Below are 26,627 nucleotides of genomic sequence, written 5' to 3'. Positions count from 1 at the left end.
TAACCATATTGCTACACTTAGAGGCGCCTCTCTTCTCTTTTATACTCTGTAGCTCCTGTTGGATTTTGCTTCTAATCCCCTTTGTGGAGGAACATTTTATGGTTACACAACCTGTCACATCGCTATAATCTTTTTATAAAGACTATAAACTGAGGGACCTATGAATAAATAGTTGTGGAACAAATCATTTGAGTTTCCATCATTTCTTATGGGGAAATTTGCTTTGATATACAAGTACTTTGGATTACAAGCATGTTTCTGGAACAAATTATGCTCACAATCCAAGGTCTTACTGTACGGGTAGACTTATCGCCATTACTCCGGATCACATCCTGACTAAGGACGGGCTTGAGCGTGTTCGATCCTTTCCAGGAAGCTGACAGCGTGCAGCGCCAATCACAGGCAGCGAGACATTTTCTCGGTCCGCAGCTGCAGAGATCAGGAAATATCTCACTGCCTGTGATTGGCGCTGTATGCTGTCAGTTTCCTGGTGGGATCGGGCACGTGGAGCTGCAATCCCACACAAGCCCATCCTTAATCCTGACACAAATCGTCCTCACTGATCACCTCCCATACATGGACAGGTCATGAGGTCTGATCTCCTGCTGCATATATCACCTCAGATACAGAAAGTGACACATTCAGGGGAAGGGACACCACAGCAATCAACATTAACCCTTGCAACACCAACATTTTTCATTCTTTATTTGGCAAAACACATTTAACATTTAGGCCCCTAAGCCTTAGACCAGCCTCTTTCTACAAGGGTGCCAAGACACAAAGGGGTGCCTTGAGTTTTTTTCAGGTCTGCCGTGGCAAAATGCCTAAAAATTCCCCAAAAACCATATACAAGCCGCAGGGTGGATGAAGCCTTTTAGTTACACAAAGCCTCTGGTTTTCATTGTCGCCATTACAACCTTCTAGCCATCATCATCCAACCAACCAATGACATCATCATTTGATAAGGAGGATGTCCGTCACCTGCATAGCACCCATGTTTGAGTCTCTCCTGCCCCTCTCCATCAGTGCTGAGGTCACATTTACTGAGTGATAGAGAAAAACTGAGGGAGAAGAGAAACATTGGAATACTAGTCTGTACCAGTTTACAAAAGTCTATTTGATTTGGAAGAATAAATCACCTCTAACATTGGGTGTCCTACCTGTGTGGATGTTTCCGCATTATGTAAAACTATTAGAATAGTTTTTACATTTTAGAATGGGGTGCCTTGAATTTGTCCATAATTATAAAGGGTCCCTCGAGATTGCCCATAATTTTAAAGCATGCCCCGAGGCAGTCAATAATTTTAAAGGGTGCCTCAAGATTGTCCATAATTTTAAAGGGTGCATCAAGATTGCCCATAATTTTAAAGGGTGCATCAAGATTGCCCATAATTTTAAAGGGTGCCTTTAATTTGTCCATAATTATAAAGGGTGCCTTGAATTTGTCCATAATTTAAAGGGTGCCTTAAATTTGTCCATAATTTTAAAGGGTGCCTCGAGATTGCCCATAATTTTAAAGCATGCCCCGAGGCAGTCAATAATTTTAAAGGGTGCCCCGAGATTGTCTATAACTTTAAAGGGTGTCTTGAGATTGTGCTTAATTTTAAAGGGTGCCTCAAGATTGTCCATAACTTCAAAGGGTCCCCCGAGATTGTCCATAGCTTTAAAGGGTGTCTTGAGATTGTCCTTAATTTTAAAGGGTGCCTCAAGATTTTCCATAACTTTATAGGGTGCCCCGAGATTGTCCAGAACTTTAAAGGGTTCCCCTGAGATTGTCCATAACTTTAAAGGGTGCCTCAAGATTGTCCATAACTTGGGGGCGTGGCGACCGGGCTCTAACATGGACGCTTAGCCCAGGAGCTCCGCTCGTTCACCGGAGATATCAGCGCACAGCAGCGACCGCCGGTGCCACTCATAGCTCCACTTGCAGGCATTCGACCGCTGACCTATGGAGGCATCGATCGACCATGGGGAGAAGCAGGAAGAAGCCCCAGCAGCCGCAAAAGCTGGATGGCTTCTTCATCCACGCACGGCGCACACAGCAGCAAAATGGCGGCGGCGCGGGGAATGCCAGGCAGGACAATATCCAGCTTCACGGCGGCGATCCGGCTCACATCACAGTCCACCCGAGCCAAACTAATGAAGGTATGGACGTTACAGGCCCTCACATCTCCTCAGCTGACACGCACAAGCAGGGAAGGGATCCCATAGCAGAATTTCCCACTGCAGATGGCCCAGTCTCTGATACCATGTTGAAGGAGATGCTGCTCTCCCTAAGATCCTCTCTGCAGTCTGATCTGATTAAGGGGCTGAATGAATGCACAGAGAAGTGCAGGGACTGGGACACAGGGTGCACACAGTAGAATCCAAAATGGAGGACTTCACCTCATCCTACAACACAATGGTGGAAGCACATACAGCTCAGGGTGAAGACATAGAATGGATTAAGGACAAGCTCTCGGACCTCGAGGACAGGTCCAGGAGGAACAATCTCAAGTTGCTGGGCATCCCTGAATCAGTCCCTCCCAACCAGCTCCTGCAGTATGCCCAAACCCTGTTCTCCTCACTGCTTCCTGAGGCGACAGCATATGATCTGCTTGTGGATAGGATCCATAGGCTCCCTAAACCATCCTTCCTCCCTGATGATACACCCAGAGATGTCCTGCTGAAGGTCCATTTCTATCACATCAAGGACCAAATCCTCCAGGCTTCCCGCAAACCAGGGGGGCTCCCTCAGCAGTACGCTACACTTCGGATGCTGACTTGTCCAGGCACACTTTGCAACGCCTTTGCAACCTGCTTACTATCACTAAGGCGCTGAGGAACCATAATATCCTCCACAAGTGGAAGTATCCTGCCACACTTGTCATTACTCATAATGGGACCTCGGTGTCTGTGTCCAAACTGGAAGACGGATTGGGTATCTTGCAGCAATGGGGCATTCTCCCTGACCAACCGGCTCCACATTCACTCCGTCCGCGCGTGCGACCCATGCAGAATGATTGGCAGGTGGTGTCTCACAAGCGCTCCTCTAAGAAGAAAACCGGTGGTATCGCCTAATCTCGTCCCACCACAGTTCTTAAGGATCTCCGGAGAAGAGAGTTTCAGTTCAATTCTCTTGTTCACCCCTCTTCTACCTATAGCAGCTACGTCTGCACGGGGATCCGTTCATGGATCCGTTTCTTACCATTTTTTGATTGAATTTGTTTTTTGTTCTCGTTTCTTTTTTCAGTTTTTTTGATGTACACAGATCCAGAGACGTTGTCAGAACCGCCGATGTGGAGGACGTTATACCCGGTGCCTGTTCCTGCACGGTACGTCAACATGCCCGGAAGGCCCCCTGGGGAACAGTGAATAGAAGCACGGCACTTATGCGAACTCGTTCATACCCCGTATGCAATGACGATCACATTTTTATCTCTTAATGCCCGGGGTTTGAATCACCCTGCGAAGCGTTTTTCTATGTGGTCGGAAGCCACAAAACAGGGTGCAGACATTCTCTGTGTTCAAGAAACACATTTCCAATTGCATAAATCCCCTCCTTGCTCCCATAGGGACTTTCCGTTTGTATACACGGCCTGCACTCCAGATGGCAAGAAAGGGGGTGTACTGCTTGCCCTCAAGAATTCCCTCTCCTTCCAGCCTAAAGACACATTTATTGACGAAGGCGGCAGATTTATTATCGTCACTGGGGACATAAACTCTAAACCTTACACGATCGTATCGGTGTACGCACCCAATGGGCACCAACTTAGTTTCCTGAAAAAAGTTCTAAAAAAAGTGCATCCCATGAAGCATGGAAATCTTGTGATGTGTGGCGATTTTAACATTACTTCAGACCCTAGAATGGACACGACCTCTGGCACATCCAAGAGAGTGCAATCACTTCAGGCTCTGACACACGCTGAAGAACTGTTTGATGTGTGGAGGTGTCTACACCCTACTGAGAGAGACTATACCTATTTCTCGAGTAGACACAACTCTTACTCTCGTATAGACATGTTCCTGATGGACAAGTGGCTTCTGCAAAATGTGGACACAGTGACAATTCATGACATTGCGTGGTCAGACCACGCTGCCATATCCATGTCGGTAGTGGAAAGGGGAGTCTCTTCCTCACCACCCATCTGGCGTTGTAACACAACACTTCTACAAGAACAACATTGTCAAAAACATATCTCCCTACACATCCAAAACTACTTCTTAGATAACGCTACCTCGGTTATTGACCCTTATGTAGTGTGGAATGCACACAAAGCCTATGTGAGGGGCATACTAATTCAACTGGGCGCCACAGAAAAGAAAAAGAAGGCCCAACGGTTCAATAAAATCCTTCTGGATTTGAGAGACCTCGAATCGCAAAACAAAAACTCACCATCACCTTCCTTAGCCACTAAACTGTGCTCTCTTAGAGAAGACCTTAGGGAGCTATTGACCCAGCAATACGACAGACATTTCAGCCGTCTAAAACTAAATTACTATTCTAACGCCAATAGGGCAGGAAAGTACCTAGCGAACAGGCTTAAAGCTGCCCGTACCAAAGTAAGGATAGCTTACCTGAAACACCCTACTTCACAGCATAAGGTTATCAACCCCCAAGAGATTGCGAACCAATTTGCTGACTATTATAGTTCACTGTACAATCTGCACTCAGATCCCGACACGCCACAACCAAATACTGACAAAATCCAAAAGTTCTTGAAGAACATACAACTTCCCTCTCTCTCGGAAGAGCAGCTTAGAGAACTCAATGCCCCAGTCACTCTCCAGGAAATAGAAAAAATTATTATCTCCCTCCCTAATGGAAAATCACCAGGCCCGGATGGGTTCACGAACGAATACTTCAAAGTATTTCGATCTGTCCTATTGCCCCACATGTCAGGTGTTTTCAACAAGGCTACAGAATCTGCAACCCTTCCCCATGAGATGTTAAGAGCACACATAGTGACACTGCCAAAACTGGGTAAAGACCCCAACACCCCTGCAAACTTTAGGCCTATATCCCTTCTCAACACAGATACCAAAATATATGCTAAACTATTGGCTAAAAGGCTTACTAACATTATACCTACACTCATCCGACGCGACCAAATGGGGTTTGTGAGGGGGAGACAAACCTCAGACGCCACAAGACGTATCATAAATGTGATCCACCGAGCTGAGGTAACCCGAACGCCTTCTCTGCTGCTCTCCATAGACGCAGAGAAGGCGTTTGATAGAGTTCACTGGAATTATATGGGCCATGTCTTAAGTAAGTTTGGTTTCCAAGGGAATATACTACATGCTATCCTGGCCCTTTATTCTTCTCCATCCGCACAAGTCTATGCTGCTGGGTTTCTGTCTTCATCCTTCCCGATCTCGAACGGTACCAGGCATTATAGAACCTCTAGCGGAGGCTATCCGCTCTCACCCTCTGGTCTCGGGCTTCCAGTTTGGCTCTCGCGAGCATTCCATCAACTTATTCGCAGACGATGTTATCTTAATCTTGTCTAATCCAATCGTTTCACTGAAAGCGGCACACGATGTCCTCACTGAATTTGAGGAGATCTCCGACTACAAAATTAATTTCTCTAAGTCCCTGATACTGGACCTAGGAGTCCAAACACACACTAGAGTGGCATTGCAAAACCAACTCCCTTATACATGGAGCAAGGGCAGCATTACTTATTTAGGTTTAGTCCTCACGAATAGGATCGCCACACTTGCCAGAGCTAACTTGCCTCCTCTAATAGCCAAGCTGGAAGCCCAGTTCAGGGACATGGCCAAAAAGGAAGTGTCTTGGATGGGTAGGATTGCGGCCTACAAGATGATGATTCTGCCACAAACGTTATATGTGTTCCGGCCTCTTACAGTCCACATCCCTCACTTTTACATTAAGAGTCTGTCAGAAATTGGGTGGAAGTATATCTGGAATGGTAAAAAACCTAGGTGTTCGCGGAACAATTTAATCTCCCACAAAACAGCGGGGGGAGCGGGTGTAGTTGACATCCATGACTATCTGTGGGCGACTCGGTTGGACCAAATAAAATACTGGTTTAGAGACGCAGACGCTCCTCTGTGGGTAGATGTTGAAAGGGAGATATCACCGCTGAAAGACCTAACACTGTTACTCTCAGGAGATGGTTGGGCTCATTGGGATGTAGCTGGACTGTCACCACCAATGCAAACCTCCATCAAGACTTGGAGGCTACTTCTGGAACGAACACAACACGACACACAACTCACTGGCCTCGAACTACCCCTGCAACTCTTGGAAGCCGAGATTCCTGCTCTAAAAGTACAGGACTTGACTGAACGGGGTATCTATCGCCTATCGGATCTTTATGAGGGTGTTCGACACAAATCTGCACAAACACTTATGACGCAATACCGACTACAGACTACACATTTCTTCAAGTGTCTGCAAATTACACATCTTACTAGGCAGAGGCCCCCACCTCACGTTGACCTTCCGGGTACAGTATGGCATTTCTATACCACAGCTACGCAGAATACGAAAGGCACTTCGTTCTTTTATAATTTGTTCCAGGATAAGCTGAAGTTTTCCAAAACGGCAGCCATGCTCAAGTGGGAGGGGACTTAGGGTCATCTTTTTCCGATGACCAATGGAAACGTGCATTCAGGGCATTACATGGGGTTTCGCACTGTGTCAAGCACTGGGAGTTGGGGATTAAGATGGCAAACAGATGGCATTGTACCCCTTTTAGGTTATCGACATACTTCCCTGGGACATCATCTAATTGTTGGAGACAATGTGGACAAGTGAGGAACCTACTACACGTGTGTAACGGCTACCCACTCGTAGTGAGGGGGTATCAGCCGTTGGAGACATCCTTTTCCCTGGCAAGTTGTGATATGCAGGTACAGCCGGTATATTCCATCGAACGCCCTTTCAAAAGCGAGACGAGGCTACATTTGAGGGGTCAAGTAGACTGTTTAATGGCACATTTCACCTAGCTTATATGTGGTTACAAACTGTACAGGAACAATGACAATCTCCGCCCCCCCTCACACAGGGGGGGCTTCAATACAGATACTTTTAAATAATGACATCCCCTTGAGCTAATCAGTCTCTAGACGGTTTGGCTCCGAGCTTACATTTAACATGACCTGATCAGACACCTTCCTTTATCAATAGAATTCAATTAACCTTTAGAACAATTACACACTCACACATAATACCATCAGCATACACCTGACAGGAGGCTCTTAACTACACAAAGGAGAGTCAATTAGCTGGATAAAGGGAATATTAGCATTTAGCAGTGAAAGAGTCCCTTCTATAATTAACCCTTTGAGCTCAGAATATAATGTGGTAAATCCAATTGTAACAACAAGTCATGCAGTCCTTTGTAGGCCTCACTGCATGAGGATTATAGATGTCCAGGCAGAATAGTTCATAGGTCTGTTACACTGCTCCCCTTTTGTGGAACACTCCGGCAGACCCGGATTGATCCTTTTCGGGTCAACTTGGGGATGTCCGGTCGGGTAAAAGTTCCGTTTGCCTGGACAGTCCGTCGGCATTCACATTGGCTTACCAGGTCGGTAGCTGAGGGTGAAGGTGAATAATGCAATTCAGTTCTGGAACAGTCACTTGCTTTGCTCTCTCAATGGCTCCCAAAACCTGTTGCTGATGCTCTTGGGACAGATAAGGCACCACCTGGATGCAAATCCCATTTAATCTTTTGACAATTTCCGCCTGTTTGTGCATTTCAATGTTCAAGCCACGGGACATCTCATAATACATGACGTAGTGTCGTTGCATCTCTGATTTCTCACTGGCCAACTTGTCACATTCCCATTTTAGACTGTGATATTGTGCCGGATCTACAGTACATGTCGGGAAAGGTAGTCTTACCCGGGTCTCAGCAGCAAGCGGGTTGATTGCAGCAACGTGGGTGGTCACGGGACAAGCAGCAGCAGGTGTAGGTAAATAAGCCGAAGTCAGAGGGCCAATGTCATTGCCCAGCACAACCTCGGCAGGTAGGTTGTCCATGATACCAACTGTGGTCTTTCCTGACCCGGCTCCCCAGTCTAAGTGCACCCGGGCGGTGGGTACACAAAATACAGCACCCCCTGCGACCCGGACGGCAACTGTGCGAGTGGACACGTTCTCTGGCTTTACCAGATGTTTTTGAATCAAAGTAATAGTAGTCCCAGTATCTCTTAGGCCTTGTGCTACTTGTCCATTCACCCGTACCTCCTGACGGTGATGCTGACGGTTATCTGGAGAGGCAGCTTGTATTGGGTCTGCCTCATACAAAATCCCCAGACATTCCTCAGGGCCCACCTCGGTCTCTAGGCAGTGGGCCGCAGAGGGACGTGATGGAGTGACCTCTGTGTTGGGTGTTGTGCGTCTCCAGTTGTTATTTGTAGCTCTCAAAGGGCAATAACGAGCAATATGTCCCGTGTTGCTGCAGTGATGGCACGTCACCCTCGACAAATCCCGGGGGTAGTCGTTAGGCCCCTGAGGGCGTGGTGGGACTGGAGCCCGAAACTCTGGGCGTGGGGTGACGGTTGGAGTGCGCGGTTCTACCTTATGAGCCAGCCGTGTAGTACCCTGGCTTACTTTCCTTGTCTCCGCGTACTGATCTGCTAGCCGAGCCGCCTCGTTTAAGTTAGCGGGACGGCGATCTCGTATCCAGTCTTGTATGTCTGCGACCAGGTCTTGGAAGAAATGTTCCATTAGGAACAGCTGCAATACTTCCTCCCCGGTGTTGGCCTTGCACCCTTGGACCAAAAGGGATGCCACCCTTTGTAACCGGTTGGCCCATTCCATGTGGGAGTCCACAGCCTTCTTCTTGGACTCCCGGAAGCGACGGCGGTAGGCTTCTGGCGTTACGGCATATCGGGTTAGCAGCGCCTTTTTAACTTGCTGATATTGTAAAATATCCTCTGGAGCGAGAGCCCGAAAGGCTTCATTGGCTTTGCCCGACAATTTCCCAGACAAAATAGTGATCCATTGGTCTGGTGGTACCTGGTGTAGTGAGCACTGCCTCTCAAAGTCCGCCAAATATCCATCGATTTCCTCCTCACTTTCTACAAAAGCTTTAAATGCAGTGAACGGTATTTTCTTTCCTGTAGCCGCTGATGGGGGGGTAGGAGCTGCATGTGTAATGGGCTGTCTCGCTCTTACCTGTTCCAGTTCTTATCCCCTCTTAGTTTGTATCTCTTCCCTTGCTTCCCGGAACAGCTGGTTGATTAGTTCCACAGCCGTTTCTGGATACAAGGATAATCTCCGCTGTACAATCCCAGTAATTACATCTTCCTCGCTGACAGGTGCAAGGGGCTCAGTTCCTTCCATGGATCCATCCATTTCGTCCAGCTCCAGCAGGTCAGCTATCAGCTCCCTCCGTGGTCTGTTGCTGGCACTCCTACCACGACTCTCCAATAGATCTTTTAGTGTGGATCTTTTCAGCCTGGCGTAGTGAGACTCCATTCAGAACTTGCTGTCTGGATAAAAGGACCATCCCGCTGCTGCCACCAATGTAACGGCTACCCACTGGTAGTGAGGGAGTATCAGCCATTGGAGACGTCCTTTTCCCTGGCAAGTTGTGATATGCAGGTACAGCCGGTATATCCCATCGAACGCCCTTTCAAAAACGAGACGAGGCTACATTTGAAGGGTCAAGTAGACTGTTTAACCACTTAACCCCCGGACCATATTGCTGCCCAAAGACCAGAGTACTTTTTGCGATTCGGGACTTCGTCGCTTTAACAGACAATTGCGCGGTCGTGCGACGTGGCTCCCAAACAAAATTGGCGTCCTTTTTTTCCCTACAAATAAAGCTTTCTTTTGGTGGTATTTGATCACCTCTGCGGTTTTTAGTTTTTGCGCTATAAACAAAAATAGAGAGACAATTTTGAAAAAAATGAATATTTTTTACATTTTGCTATAATAAATATCCCCCAAAAATATATAAAAAAACTTTTTTTTCCCTCAGTTTAGGCCGATACGTTTTCTTCTACATATTTTTCGTAAAAAAAAATCGCAATAAGCGTTTATTGATTGGTTTGCGCAAAAGTTATAGCGTTTACAAAATAGGGGGTATTTTTATGTAATTTTTATTATATTTTTTTTACTAGTAATGGCGGCGATCAGCGATTTTTTTTTCGGTATTGCGACATTATGGCGGACACTTCGGACACTTTTGACAAATTTTTGGGACCATTGGCATTTTTATAGCGATCAGTGCTATAAAAATGCATTGGATTACTATAAAAATGCCACTGGCAGTGAAGGGGTTAACACTAGGGGGCGGGGAAGGGGTTAAGTATGCCTGGGTGTGTTCTTACTGTGGGGGGGGGTGGCCTCACTAGGGGAAACACTGATCCTCTGTTCATACATTGTATGAACCGAAATCAGCATTTCCCCTGCTGACAGGACCGGGAGCTGTGTGTTTACACACACAGCTCCCGGTCCCCGCTCTGTAACGAGCGATCGCGTGTGCCCGGCGGCGATCGCGCCCGCCGGGCACACGCACGGGAGTCGGGGGCGAGCGGGGGGCGCGCGCGCGCCCCTAGTGGCGGCTGGGAGAGAGGACGTTATACTACGTGCTCTCGCCCAGCCGAGCCAACTTGCCGATGTAGAACGGCGGTGGGCGGTCGGCTAGTGGTTAATGGCACATTTCACCTAGCTTATATGTGGTTACAAACTGTACAGGAACAATGACAATCTCCGCCCCCCCCTCACACAGGGGGGGCTTCAATACAGATACTTTGAAATAATGACATCCCCTTGAGCTAATCGGTCTCTAGACGGTTCGGCTCCGAGCTTACATTTAACATGACCTGATCAGACACCTTCCTTTATCAATATAATTCAATTAACCTTTAGAACAATTACACACTCACACATAATCCCATCAGCATACACCTGACAGGAGGCTGTTTACTACACAAAGGAGAGTCAATTAGCTGGAGAAAGGGAATATTAGCATTTAGCAGTGAAAGAGTCCCTTCTATAATTAACCCTTTGAGCTCAGAATATAATGTGGTAAATCCAATTGTAACAAGTCATGCAGTCCATTGTAGGCCTCACTGCATGAGGATTATAGATGTCCAGGCAGAATAGTTCATAGGTCCGTTACAACGTGTTTTGGCACTGCCCTACTGTCAACAGTTTATGGAAACAGGTTTTCCGACTAATCTCCTCACTGACAGGCATACCCACCTCGCCAGACCCTGCGCTAGCACTCCTCCATTTAAACATTGACAAATTCCACCACGACTTCAGACAGGTCATATCCCATATTCTCTTGGAAACACGCGCGTTGATACTGCGCAACTGGAAAAGCGACAAAGCCCTTAACTTATCTGACGTCACAAAGGCAGTTCATAGGAACTACTCGTTTGAACGACTACTGACTTTTAACTCACTCACATGCCAAAAATTTGATGAATGTTGGTCTATTTGGCCCAAACACCTATGACTTATTGAAAGGATGTATATCTGATGCTGTGTATATCTCTTTCTTTATTGTTTCAGTATTTTACTTTTCTTGTAAAATTGAGAAAAAGTTCAATAAAAAGTATTGAAAAAAAAAAAAAGATTGTCCATAACTTTAAAGGGTGCCCCGAGATTGTCCATAACTTTAAAGAGTGCCTCAAGGCTGTCCATAATTTTAAAGGGTGCCTCGAAATTGACCATAATTTTTAGTATGTCTCGAGATTGTCCATAACTTTAAAGGGTGCCTCGAGATTATTCATAATTTTAAAGCGTGCCTTGACGGAAAAAGGTTTGAGAAACACTGCCTTAGTCCAGTGTCATTAGCTTTTATTCTTCTTAAAGATCCTATGGCTGTTTGGTGTGACCACATTACTGCAAAATGAGTTTTAAAATTCCAAGAGCTGTGTCACCACCCATAGGCTCCCATGACGCGGCTATTGTCAACGCTCCCTCCTTTCGATGGCAGCAGCCACTCATTGACACAGCCAGAGCTGAGCGTATTGAAAACAGATAAGTACACAGGTATGCTTTGAACAGGTTAGGTAGGATAGGTAGGAAGAGGGGGGGTACATTTTTAAGAATAGGTATAGTAAGGCTTTAATTCCACTTTAAATGCGGTACATGTCAGTGCATATACAATTTACATATATATATAAAAAAAAATTTGCGCTTACCCTCTACCAAAAAAAAGTATGTGCTAAAAGATGCTGCTACTTATAAAATTCTAAATACACGACTCACTACATATACAGAAATAACATATAAGGGCACAACTTATAAATATTCAAATTAAACTTAATAATATCAAAGAACATAGGGCCTGATTCCCAAAAGAGATACGCAGACTTAACTGCTGTTCAGTCTGTGCCTAACTTTGGAAACGATCCTCAAAAGGCTTTTTCCAAAGTTAGGCAGAAAATCTGACATGTGTAAGACACTTACACGGTCAGATCTTAGGATGCAGTACCGCATCTGCCGCTGGGGGCATTTCTCATTGAAATGCCGCTTTGAGTATGCAAATGAGGACTTAAGCAGATCCACAACGCTTTTCAGCACTGTGATTTCTGCGTAAGTTCCGATTTTGCCTGCGCAAAATTAGGGCTGGTTTTACAATGTGGAAAGTTAGTCACACCTTGTAAAGGCCCATTCAAGCGACGGCATTTGGTATGCATTCCCGAGGGAGAACTCCACGGCAATTTTTAAATTCAAAACCGGCATGGGTTCCCCCCCCCAGGAGCATACCAGGCCCTTAGGTCTGGTATGGGTTGTAAGGAGACCCCCCCACGCCGAAAAATCGACGTAGGGGGTCCCCCTACAATCCATACCAGACCCGTATCCAAAGCACGCTACCCGGCCGGTCAGGAAGGGAGTGGGGACGAGCGAGCGCCCCCCCCTCCTGAGCCGTGCCAGGCCGCATGCCCTCAACATGGGGGGGTTGGGTGCTCTGGGGCAGGGGGGCGCACTGCGGGCCCCCCCACCCCAGAGCACCCTGTCCCCATGTTGATGAGGACAGGACCTCTTCCCGACAACCCTTGCCGTTGGTTGTCGGGGTCTGCGGGCGGGGGCTTATCGGAATCTGGGAGTCCCCTTTAATAAGGGGGCCCCCAGATACCGGCCCCCCACCCTAAGTGAATGGATATGGGGTACATCGTACCCCTACCCATTCACCTGGAGGCAAAAAGTAAAAGTTAGTAAACACACAACACAAGGGTTTTTAAAATAATTTATTATTCTGCTCCGGAGGCCCCCCTGTCTTCTTTATTAGCTCTAATACCAGGGGGGGCTTCTTCTTCCGCTCTCCGGGGGTCTTCTCCGCTCTTCGGGGGGGGTTTCTTCTTCCGCTCTCCGGGGGGGGGCTTCTCCGCTCTCCGGGGGTCTTCTTCTATCTTCTCCGCTCTCCGCTGTTGACTCGGCGCACCCCGGTTCTTCTGCAGATGTCCGGTGCCTTCTCCTTCAGCGCTGGCTGCCTGCTATCTTCGTGTGTTAGCTCAATTACTAGCAGGCAGCCATCGCGGTCTTCTGTGACGTCAGGTTCTTCTCTTCTGTTCTTCTCCCCTCTTCCGATGTTGACTCGTCGCATCTTGTCACTGCAATGATGGAAGCGCGCCTTGCATCCCATTTATATAGGCATCACCGTCCCATCATGCTCCGGCAGGTACCCACACTGGTTAGTATCCAAAAGCATCGGTTAAAAACCCGCGCATGCTCATAATCAAGTCGACGCATGCTTGAAAGCATTGAACTTCATTTTTCTGAGCACGTCGTTGTGTTTTACGTCACCGCGTTGGACTCGATTGTTTTTTTAACTGATGGTGTGTAGGCACATCAGACCATCAGTCAGCTTCATCGGTTAACCGATGAGAACGCTCCTTCGGACCGTTCTCATCGGATGGACTGATCGTGTGTACAGGGCTTTAGGATGAAGGGCATGAAGGGCAAAATTAGAACCAGAATATCTGATGAGCTTGAGAATTCATTGAGGATTTCCACCACATCCACAAAACCACATATTGATGTGCCAAATATCGCACTCCTTTTATGTTGCCCTCTTTTACTTTTGTGATAAAAAAAATTATAAAAAAATTAAGTTTTATTACTCAGATGGGTATATTTATCTATATCAGTGATTGTGAACTTGTGATCTGCCCGACTTTTCTGCACATCAGCTCTCCTTATTGTTTTTTATGTGTAGCCCAAGACAATTCCTCTTCTTTCAATGTGGCCCAGGAAGTTAAAAAGTTTGGACACCCCTGCTGTAGATTAACATGAAGAATAGTAGGTCCAGTTAAAACTTTTTTGAAACACTGACATACCTACATTCGCCGAATGGATTAGCCGTGTTGATAAAACGGCCGAAATGGAAAAACTCATTCACCAAGCCAAAGAAAACCCCACTAAATTTCTAACCACATGGTCATGTTGGACGAATTTTAAACTAACTACAAGCGCAGGAAACACCCAGATCGACACTTGACTTCTTACATACGGAGGGATAACCAACACCCTATTGGGTCATGCACACAATCCACCACCCCCTGTCATACCCACTTACCCAATATTTCTCTCCAACCTGATACACCACAATGAGGCCACAGGTCTGAGGTCCACACCACCCATCCTACAAGGTGCTTTGCACCATCCTGACTTGCAAAGGTCCTATCTATAACCACCCAGATTTGGGAAGAAATCCATTACATAGGGGCCATTGCCTGACTACACACAAACCCCACGTGAGCCAAAGACTTAATGCATCTCATTGCCCCCTGCCCGCTCACAGATAGTTCCATTTAGGGATGTGCAGGTTCTGGGGTGGCTGGTTAGGGTTTGTCTCTATATAACTTGTATTGCCTCGTTGGTACATAAAAATACAGGAAAGCCCTCATACCACAGTAGGCTTGGAGATATTGGAGTCTCACCCATTTACAATTGTCCCCCTATACAGTTACAGTTGTCCTTAGGGACGCAAAAAAGTCTACAGAGCGTTACAAACACAAACGGTACGTGTATAAGTATTTACAACATACAAGTACTTTGTTTCACTGCTTTATTATTACTGCTTTGTTGTACAATATCGATTCATTGTACCTGCAACAATGTAACCTGGCTATTCATGCTTCTGTTATTGTAAATCTCTAATAAAATCTTTTGGAAAAAAAAACTATAAACATATAAAATATTATCCATTCAGTAGAAACAACGTTCTAAACAACTGACCTTTTGGTACCAGGAAAGAAGTGGTGTGTCCGATAAAATCATCTCCATTTGCAGGGGAAAGAAGTAGACATTCGGAAGAGATGAAAATACTGAAAGGTGTTTCTTTTGAACTTCCTCTGCATTTATTTCAGTCAGTCCTTTCATGAAAAACACCACCGATCTGGTAGGATAGTGGTGAGCTGCGGACTCAATGGCACACAGCACCAGTGATGTTGGCGGCAATTTATCGGTAGTCTCCAAATATATGATAGAATCACCGCCGTTTAAAACATCAGAGGGGCTTAAATCTTTTTCTGCAGGTTCAGAATTGTTCTGGGGCGGTACCAATTTTGACTTTAAAGTTTTGTTGATATAATTTTCATACAAATAAGATACAGGGTACAAAGATGTATTTTGAAAGTTGGCTTTGTATAAGAAACCAACGGCTAAAAAAAGAAGGAGGAAGATCACTACCTTCTGTGTGTTTTTCATTGTTGTAAAGTAAAAGTATGCTTGGCAGTCTGCAAAAGAAAACATGATTATTCTTCTGCTCATAAACGTAAAAGATGATTACAAATTGTTTGTATGTACATAGTTGTTATAGAATATGTGCTGTCCAAAGAGTCTCTCTATGGCCAACACTTTTTAAGTGCTGGATAAAGTGGAAAAGGATCAGAACCTCTTTTAGATTTTACTGCTATTTACGGATCCTTTAGAAAGATTTTTCCATATTTAGAGCCCATTCACACAGGGGTGACTCGTCAGGGGCGACTCGTCAGAGGGGCGACAGCCGCCTCACAAGTCACGTCCCGCTTTGTTCAATAGAATTGTTCTAATATGAGCGACGCAAGTTGCTCCGACTTAGAAAAAGGTTCTTGTACGACTTTGGGGGCAACTCGGGCAACTTGCATTGACTTCTATACAGAAGTCATTTTGCAAGTTGCCTCTGAAGTCATCTTCGGGTCGCCTTGCCGAGTCGCCCCCGAAGTCGTGCCGCCCCTGTTACTGTCCCCGGCAACCTTTTAACCAGACAGAACGTGAGGGATCTCTCAAACTGCAACACAGGTAGAAGTAAAACATTTTTTTAATTAGTTAGGTAGGGTGTAGGTACTTCCTGGCTGCTTCACATGGTGGAACCTCCAGCTAGTGGTCTACAGTAACATGATCTCCATGTCTGCACTTGAGATGAGCCAATGGGTTCTTAGCCCATTTTGCCTACTGTTCGGTAGGAGATGTGCATCAAATATTGAAAATAATTTAAAAAACGTGCTAGGGTCTTTAAGTATACATGAGTAACAGCAGCAACTAAACCATGTGATAGATCACCACAGTCCCAAATCCATCATAGCAAAAAAAGCCACGCTCACTAAAAATAAAATGAACAAACCTCAATATACATTGACCAAACAACAGTACAAATATTGTGATAAGAGATAAATAGAAAGTAAAATATAAAAAAAGTGGAAAAAAATAATAGTGTAGAAATTCTTCAAAAAATATTGTTCATTAGGGATTCCAACAACAAAATCTGTAGAAGCTCCTTCAGTGACACCCACCACCTCAGATGACAGGGGCGCTTACCCAATCCTGTTGACCATCTATCACTAGAAAGCTATTATTTCCACTTTTACAGTCAATTCTGTGAATTAGTATTCTATATTGATGTTTCTCCTTGTGGGATATACTTGCATGCTTTCTTAGAACTTGAGGATGGGGGTTTATCTTCCTGCCCCAGAAGGAACACTAGTCAAAGCTGATGTCCCATCTGTTTAGTCTTTTATAGATCAGCTAATCAGGATAAAATCAATGGGAGGTGTCAATAGGAATGCATGATGGGTGGAACGGGGCAGGTAAGTTTGTAATTAAAGGTGAAATCAATCATTCTGTCCAGGATTTAGCCTCATATAATGTGATTCAGAGGTGCAGTGTCTCCATTAAACGTTGACTTTAAAACCCAATTCACCAAAACATCCAGAAATGTCAGTACAGAGTTATCAGACTGGTTACAATGAAACTCTTCCCTGGGGTGGCGCCCCTCCCTGCCAGTTGGCATCACACTAATGAAAAGTTCCTAAACGTTTCAGGTCTAAAACTTTTCAGTGGTGTGTGATGCCAGCTGGCAGGGAGGGGTGCCACCCCAGGGAAAATTGTAGCCAGTCTGATAACTCTGTACTGACATGTCTGGAGGTTTTTCTCTGAAAATAGGGGGGGGGGGGGGGAGCAAACGGGACTTTAAATGAAGCATGTCGCTGTGAACAAACTATTAATGAACTATTAATGAAAATGTAATTTATTTAAATACCATATCCCCCTAGGGGTTGTCCATAATATTAAAAAGATTGCAAACATTTAATTATATACCATAACATAATAAATAGGCAATCATACAAGATTTACAAAATAATCATGGTACTAAATGTTATACAAAACAATCAAAGGACATAATTAAACAATGTTATACACATATATACACAAGGAAATAAAAAAAACACAAATTCAGGACAAAAAACACCTGAATAATAACAATTCATGATTAAAAGGACGGAAACTGAGCTGAACATCATAGGTTGAGAACCAAATATTAAAGAAAAGAAACTGGATCAAACATCATGAGTTGTAAACCCAACGCATGTCTTGGCTTCTACCAATCATCAGGGGTATGATGTGTAATTTTATATAATTTAAGATTTTAAATAAAAATTATTAACAACGGCTGTTTTTTGTCATGAATTTGTGTTTTGTTTTATTTCCTTGTGTATATATGTGTATTAAATTGTTAAATTATATCCTTTGATTGTTTTGTATAACATTTAGTACCATGATTATTTTGTAAATCTTGTATGATTGCCTATTTATTATGTTATGGTATATAATTAAATGTTTGCAATCTTTTTCATATTATGGACAACCCCTAGGGGGATATGGTATTTAAATAAATACAATTTTCCTTGTCAAAATTATTTTATTTAGTAATTGCAACATGAAATTATACAAGTAGCATATGGTTGATACAATTTTTTAAAAAGGATTAACATTTTGTATTCTTGTCACATTGTATTTGCTCTAACATTCAAGATTAAAGAGAAAAGAACTTGACCAAAGTATTTTGGCAACAGCAGGGGGGACTTTCATTGCTCAAACTTGTAATGCAGGAGATCTACCTGTGTTGCCACGTATTCAAATTAACAGTATATTAACAACTTCAAGTTTCTTGTTTAATACACTTTTTAAACATATGAGGATAAAGGATCTAATATATGCTACCTTGTCTATGTTGATCATGAAAGATATGGTGAGAAAAATAAATCGCACATATTAACTGACAGGGGGAAGGGATGAAAAAGGAAGGGGAAGGGGGGTAAAATAAAAGGGTCTGCAGGGATGGGTCCATTGTCACTAGTTGTATTGTGCAATGGTTGTGTATAATGGGCAAGCTACCATGGCATCATCACCCAGTCATTAAAGCTATCCGGTACAGTATACGAAATCCACGGTTTCCAAAGTTTCTCAAAGTTGGTGATCGTGTCTGAGTCTGGCGCCTCCATTTTGGCATGTGTCATCGCATTGCTCATTCTATTCTTTACTTCTTTGACTGAAAGGTTTGGGGTTTTCCACGCTTTTGCAAGGGTCTGTTTTGCAGCTGTAAAGAGTTGCATTAGTAGTTTGAATTGTGTGCGTGATATATTATTGGGTTTCAGATTCAATAGGGCTAATTTAGGGTCCAGAGGGATTTTTAATTTGATCAATTTATTTGCTATGTTAAAAATCCCTGTCCAGAACGTTTGCGCTTTCGGACACGTCCACCAAGTATGATAATATGTACCTATTTCAGGGCATCCCCTGTAGCAATGTCCTGAGTAGTTTGGTACATATTTAGCTATCTTGGCAGGCACCAGGTACCATCTAGTTAACACTTTATAGTTCGTTTTTCATATATACACTAGCTGAATACCCGGCGTTGCCCGGTCTTCCTATCTTAACCTTTTGGGGAGGAAAATCATAGTAATATAAATATACCCATCTTTTTTATAAGGGTGTAGGTAAGGGTTAATTTAACTGTCATATATTTTTATTTGGCATATAAGTAATATGTGTACCAGGTATTATTGAAATATCTCCAGGCGTACAGAAGTTATGTGGGAACATACATTTCCCATTGATTTGCATGGGACTTTAAACAAAAACCCGACCCTCACAAATGGGGGTAGTTAAGGGATAAATTAACTATCCTATAGTTTAAGTGGACATATAAGTAACATGTGACCAAGTGTTATCGAAATATGTACAGCCGTTTGGAAGTTATGAAGTAACATGTATTTCCCATAGAGTTGAATGGGACTTTAAAGAAAAACCCTGACCATGGCAAATGGGGGTGGGTAAGGGTTAAACCACCTATCCTATGTTTGTTGCTGACATATAAGTAACATGTGTGCCAAGTTTCATGTTAATATCTCCACGGAGGCACCCGACGAATGACACGCTCCAGCCTGAAAGCTCTTATATAGCTGAGTGTGGGGCCACCCGTCAGTTCTTGGGTGACTCTGCCCCCCTCTGATGCAACGGCCCTCGTCCCCATCAACATGTTGAGGGCATGTGGCCTGGTATGGTTCAGGAGGGGTGGTGCTCTCTCGTCCCCCCTCTTTTCCTGCGGCCTGCCAGGTTGCTTGCTCAGATAAGGGTCTGGTATGGATTTTTGGGGGGAACCCCATGCCATTTTTTTCATTTTGGCGTGGGGTTTCTCTTAAAACCCTTCAGGTCTGGTATGGATTTTGAGGGGGACCCCTACACCATGTTTTGTTAAAAAATTGGCGCAGGGTTACCCTTAATATCCATACCAGACCTGAAGGGCCTGATATGGAATTAGGAGGGACCCCCAAACATTTTTTTTTATTTTGGTTTGGGGTTCCCCTTAATATTCATACCAGACCCAAAGGGCATGGTAATGGACTGGGGGGGGGGAACCAATGCCATTTTTTTCAATGACTTTTATCTGTATTGCCGGAACCCGACAATTCATTATAGCCGCAGGCAGTTTTAAATTACTTTTTTTCCTTTATGCCGCGTACTCACGGTCGGAATTTCCATAAAAAAAAATCAGATGGGAGCTTTTCGTCGAATATTCCAACCGTGTATATGCCCCATCTGACTTTTTCTGTGGGAATTTCCGACAGACTTAGATAGAGAGCTGGTTCTCTATTTTTCCGTCTGAAATTCTGACAGAGTTTTTCCGGCCATGTGTACGCGGCATTAGAATTGTCATTTTGTGCAGGGACTGTTCTAAACACGGGAAACATGCGCTACTTTACAGGCATACTATAGACACCCCCTAGGTACGAAATTTAAAGGAATATTTAACTTTTATTGTTTCACTTTAAGCATTAATAACTTTTTTTGCATTGATACATGTCCCCTGGAGCAGGACCCGGGTCCCCAAACACTTTTTATGACAATAACTTGCACATTAACCTTTAAAATTAGCACTTTTGATTTTTCATGTTCGTGTCCCATAGACTTTAACGGTGTTCGAATGTTCGAACAATTTTTTTGCCTGTTCGCATGTTCTGCTGCAAACCAAACTGGGGTGTATTTGGCTCATCCCTAGTACTCTATGATAGGAGCAACTATAGACATAAATACTAAACATAGCATTTCTCAACACACCTTTTTTTCGTGGGCTTCTGACTCTACCCTTTTCTATTTAGGCATACACCTGATTACTCCTACCTCTTATTTACTCCTACTTAATTCACACATTAAATCTCTAAACTTCAAAAAATAACTTTGAATTTGCAAAATAGCCAAGCCTCGTGTGCTTGGTGCATTGCACTAACCAAAATGTACCTACTACCACATGTACTATACGTATTTCGAACGTTACCTATCACCTTCCTGCAATCCCACCTCAAACAATTTACAAGCCATACTGACCTCTTTTATCTGGAAAGGGAAACACCCAAGAGTGCTCACCAACATCTATTGGTGGAATGGGTCCACCAAACACTTTCAACATACTTTAAGACAACCATTCTTGACTAAGCTAAATTCTGGTGGAAGCCTGATCTACAACATACCTGGCTCCAAATAGAAGCAACTGCGTTAGCTACTTGCCCCAAGAGGCTCCTCAGTGCTCTACTTATGCAACAACATGGACCACAATCTTATTTCAGCACTATCAATGCTACCACCAGAACATGGTGAGCAGCTTACCAACAATATGGAGGCATACCATTCCAACTTCTGAACTTTATACACCTCAACACAATGCAGGCTATCACGCCTGATATTCCAATATCAAACTGGCTGTCAGCTGGCCTCCAAACAATTGGAGAGCTCTATCAGAATTCCATGCTTCTTTCTTTCTAACACCTGCAAAAGAGCCATCACATCCCTTCAAAAGACCTCAGAATTCGCTCTGCCCTCTCCCACACATCGTGGTCAGAGAACCTCTTTTTCTGGCACCTTCTGAAATTTTATGACATGGAGAACCCCCACCAGAGAGGCATATCCTATATATACAAGTGCATCACTGACCCTGCAGTCAAATCTAAAACTTCTGCAATGCTACACTGGGAAAGCCTTATAAACCACAACTTTGCACCACAACAATGGCGTCAAACCCTTCAAAAAACATAAAGTCTCCAGATGTATACTGCACTTGTCAATCATACATAAGATTCTAAATGTAACGGTCACCACCGTTTACGACCTTCCATCAACCACGACAGCTTATCTGACACTCCAACCATCCAACAGACATCAGACATCCCATTTCCCAGAATAACAAGACTTGCTCTGTTACTGGTTTCAAATGTATGAACACATTTAATGGTAACTTTCAGTCTTATATACAGTACAACAGGTTACAGTAATCACAGGAACAATCAAACTCTCCACCCACACATCACACACTGGGGGGGGGGGGCTTCAATACACCTTCAGATGGGCTAATTACTAAACATTCCAGACATTTTGGCGCCGGTCTATAATTAACATGACCTAATCACTACACCTGAGAAGTCACATTCCACATCTTAGACAGACGTTCTGTGTCCGCATACAGCTTGACAAGTTCCATTCCACATCTTATGTCAATAGAATTCACACAAAGCAGCATCACACAATGAGGCCTCGTACACACGACAGAGTTTCTCGGCAGAATTCAGCGAGAAACTCGGTCAGAGCCGGATTCTGCCGAGAAACTCTGTCGTGTGTACACTTTCGGCCCGATGGAGCCGCCGAGGAACTCGTCGAGAAAATAGAGAACATGTTCTCTATTTTCTCGTTGTTCTATGGGAGAACTCGGCCCGCCGAGCTCCTCGGCGGCTTCAGGGCTGAACTCGCCGAGGAACTCGACGTGTTTGGCACGTCGAGTTCCTCGGCCGTGTGTGCGAGGCCTGAGAGTTCTTTCAGAAGCAGGCTCAATTAGCATGTCAACAGTCTACACAGAGAAATGAGTCACTATTGACCGGTTGGGTCAAAATATTCTTTGCAGACATTAAGGAATGTATGGTGGATTACTGTCCATGCTAAACAATCCAACATATGTCCCTTATCTCCTGGCTCAATCTGTGCCCAAAAGTGACTCCTGTTACAATAAATAATTGGTACATGACACCAACAAAACTGGCAAGGATCTACCCCTCTACATTACCTACCTGCTGGAGGGATTGTGGACATCGTGGAACCCCCTCTACATATCTGGTGGACTTTCCCCCAATTAAAGGCCTTCTGGTCTATCCTAACTGGATTTACCTCCTCTATCCTTTCATCCTTTCAACCTCTATTTCCTTATCTCCCTCTATTTTCTTCCTTTTACGTCTAGACTTAGACCACTGGCCCCCTCGGGCACACACCATTCTATCACACATCTTCATTGCCATACGTCTGGCTATTGCCAGAAGCTGGAAATCCCTAAAACCTCCATCTGTCATGGAAGTAATACTATCACTAAACAACAACTGTTTAATGGAATATATGTATGCCAGTGTTCACTTGCAAATCCATGCATTCCTAAAAAAGTGGAACTCCAGGCTTGCCCATCCTAAATGTTCACCCTTGCTTTGATTCACTCTCTATTTTCTTTACTGCCAAACCTCAAAACCTACCAGGATCCTCTACCCTCATCATCATGTGAACAGTCCTACACCCTGTAGGCAGTACACATTTCTGCACGTTTTTTACAACTTTCTTGTTGTATTACTTTATTTGTTTAATAGCATAAACTACCATAACATGCCTTGTATACCTGCTTGCTTCGTGTGTACCTGCTTTCTAACTACCTGTTGCCATGAAAAGCTTTACTGACTCTGTACCACCAAAATACTTAAATAAACATAAAAGTAAAAAACAAAAAGGTTGCTGGGGACACTAAAGCCTCGTACACACGAAGGACCGTTCTCATCGGTTAACCGCTGAAGCTGACTGATGGTCTGTCGCGCCTACACACCATCAGTTAAAAAACCGATCGTGTCAGAACGAGGTGACGAAAAACACAACGATGTGCTGAAAAAAACAAAGTTCAATGCTTCCAAGCATGCATCGAGTTGATTCGGAGCATGCACGGGTTTTTAACCGATGCTTTTGCATACTAACGATCGGTTTTGACCTATCGGTTAAGCGTCCATTGGTTCAATTTTAAAGCAAGTTCTATGGGGCCTACACACGATCGGTTTGGACTGATGAAAACGGTCCTTCAGACCATTGTCCTCTGGCGATCCTATAGTGTGTACGCGGCCTTAGTATGGAGAAATCTTTCTAATAGAGCCGTAGATAGCAGTAAAACTTGACAGAGTTTCTGATCCTTTTTTACTTTATCCAATATTTAAAAAGTGTTGGCTATAGGAAGACTCTTTGGAAATCACATATTCTATAACAATTATTATATATTTATAATCATCTTTTACATTTATGAGCATGTCATGTTTTTCTGTGGAATAAATGTGTTTTCTTTTGCAGACTGCCAAGTATACACTGGCCCAGATTCAAGAAGCAATTGCGCCCGTGTAACCATAAGTTACACGGCGCAATTGCTTACTTGCTCCGGTGTAACGAGTGCTCCTGATTCAGGAACCTCGTTACACCGACTGCAGCCTAAAATCTGCGCGGCATAAGGCACTTATGCCTCGCAGATTTTAGGCTGCATTCTTGTGCTTGCCGCTAGGGGGCGCTCCCATTGTGATCAGCGTGTAGTATGCAAATTGCATACTACCACTGATTCACAAGCTTGCGCGGGCCCCGCGCAAGCCAGGTACGGAGTTTCCGTACGGCAACTTTAGCGCAAGGTTTAGCCAATGCTAAAGTATAGCTAAAGTATAGCCGGCCAATGCTAAAGTATAGCCGGCCTTCCCGCGCCGTGAAATTTGAATTTCACAGCGTTTGCGTAAGTGATTCGTGAATGGCGCTGGACGCCATTCACGTTCACTTTGAAGCAAATGACGTCCTTGCGACATCATTTTCCGCAATGCACGTCGGGAAATGCGCTGTACGCTCGGCGGGATCATTTAACTTGCGCGCGCTTACGCCGGGCAAATTTGCCGGCGCGCCCTCGCAGTTCACGGAGCTACGTGAATCGAGGGCAGCGCAAAATATTTGCGGGGGCGCAGGGCAATATCGTTGCCCTGCTCCCCCGCAAATATAGCGCAAGCTATGCTGAATCTGGGCCAATGTTATCTAAAAAGCATATCATCACAGAGTGGACTGTGGATATGAGGACAAGATAAGACAGTGTCACGTCCCGATAAATTAGGTTATGTAAGAATAAGTTGGCAGATGATGGACTTTATAGGCATAACACAAATTTAAAAAGATATGTAAATTTATTTAGAAAAAACATACAGAATAATTCAAAACGTATATAACATATTGGCCGCTAATAAAAGGGGCCTAGGAACACAAACAAATATGGTGACACACCACCTACAAACCAAAAAGAGGTCCAATATATTTTGAAGAGAAGGACACCAAGGTCACTTCCTAATGGTAGGTATATATAGACATATAGGGGCAGATCCACAAAGCACTTACGCCGGCGTATCTCGAGATGCGCGGCGTAAGTGTATATATACGCCGGTGTAACTATGCGCCGTATCCACAAAACTAGATACGCCTGAAAAGCGTCTTTTTCCGACCGATGTAACTTTTCTACGCCGGCGCATCGTGGGCGCATATATACGCTGGACGCACCATTGATTTGCTATTCAAATATGCAAATGAGGGAGATACGGCGATCCACAAATGTACGTGCGCCCGACGCGGGCTACGCGCGCCGCACCTAAGTTGTACGTCCGGCCTAAAGTTACCCCTCATAAAAGCAGCTGTAACTCAGCAGCAGACATGCACAGGTCAGCCAGAGAGCAGCTTCAGCAGCACCGTTAGGGACGAGCTGAGCATCCACACTTGCAGGACAACAATCTGTGTGCCAGCATGTCAGGGGCAGCCATGGTCATAGCTATACTACTGGCTTCACAGGCACGTAGGAGGAGGGCGCGGGAGAGGATATACCGACCGCGCCTAAACGTCTTTGGCATGGGGGCTTCGGAGGTGTATCGCATCTTCAGATTCAGCCCTGCTGCCATCCTGGAATTAACCACAACCCTGAAAGATGACATCACCAGCCAAACACATCGCTCCCAAGCAGTGGAGCCACTGGTCAAGGTACTGGCAACACTCCATTTCCTTGCCAGTGGCTCATTCCAGCGTACAAGTAGATTGGTGGCTGGGATGTCACAATCCTCCATTTGCAGATGTGTGCACCAGGTTGTCCCCGCAATCCTCAGACGCATGTCCCACCACATCATCAGACCCACCCAGGAGCACCTGCGGAATAAGGCAATGGCGGATTTTGTCAGAAATGCAGGATTGCCACGCACCGTGGGGGCCATTGATTGCACACATGTGGCACTACGGCCCCCCCGTGACACAGAGCACATATACCGCAATCGGAAGCATTGGCATTCCATCAACGTCAAAGCCCCATCCCAACAGAATTCGAACAGAACGTGTATGGGGACAGCTGGCTGGTTGGTGAGTGACATGGGAGTCAGGCATGACTGTTCCCCCCCATGATGCAGACATCACGAGGGGCACATGCACGACTAACATCCTCCTGTCTTTTCCCTTCCAGGTGACTCTGCATATGCACTGGGACCCCATACGATGACTCCTGAAACCACAGGAGAGAGAAGATACAATGATGCACACACACGTACCCGTGCAGTGGTGGAACGTACATTTGGCCTCCTGAAGTCCCGTTTCCGATGCCTGGATAAGTCGGGGGACCCTATTGTATTCCCCAAACTTTGTGTGCCAGATCATCGGTGCATGTTGCATGCTGCACAACTTCGCCGTGAGAAAGGGCCTGGAGATTGACCTACGTGATGACCTGACCCCCGAACCAGACATTCCCCCCCCCCTGCCCGAGGCTACCCCGTCTGCTGAGGGAAGTGCTAGTAGGTGTCTGGACTGATCTCGCTAACGCCACATTTTT

The 26,627-nt window shown here is 44.8% G+C and overlaps 1 protein-coding gene across 2 annotated transcripts in view; it reads right to left on the bottom strand.

Annotated features, from left to right (window-relative positions):
* The window catches only part of LOC120921737 (alpha-1,4-N-acetylglucosaminyltransferase-like), a 31,424-nt gene extending 14,363 nt beyond the window's left edge, over positions 1-17,061 (bottom strand). The window contains exons 1-2 of one of the 2 annotated variants that reach the window (XM_040334273.1): positions 16,724-17,061; positions 15,164-15,663 (exon numbers count right to left, since the gene is read on the bottom strand). In XM_040334273.1, the coding sequence (XP_040190207.1) occupies positions 15,164-15,634 (471 nt within the window). In that variant the 5' untranslated portion in view covers positions 15,635-15,663; positions 16,724-17,061. Of the gene's footprint in view, positions 1-15,163; positions 16,038-16,723 lie in introns of those variants that run through there. The other variant, XM_040334272.1, reaches the window with a different exon arrangement.
* Positions 17,062-26,627: the final 9,566 nt, after the last annotated feature.

This window comes from Rana temporaria (genome assembly GCF_905171775.1).
Source record: "Rana temporaria chromosome 4 unlocalized genomic scaffold, aRanTem1.1 chr4a, whole genome shotgun sequence".
NCBI lineage: Eukaryota > Metazoa > Chordata > Amphibia > Anura > Ranidae > Rana > Rana temporaria.
This window is presented reverse-complemented; position numbering and strand designations above follow the sequence as displayed.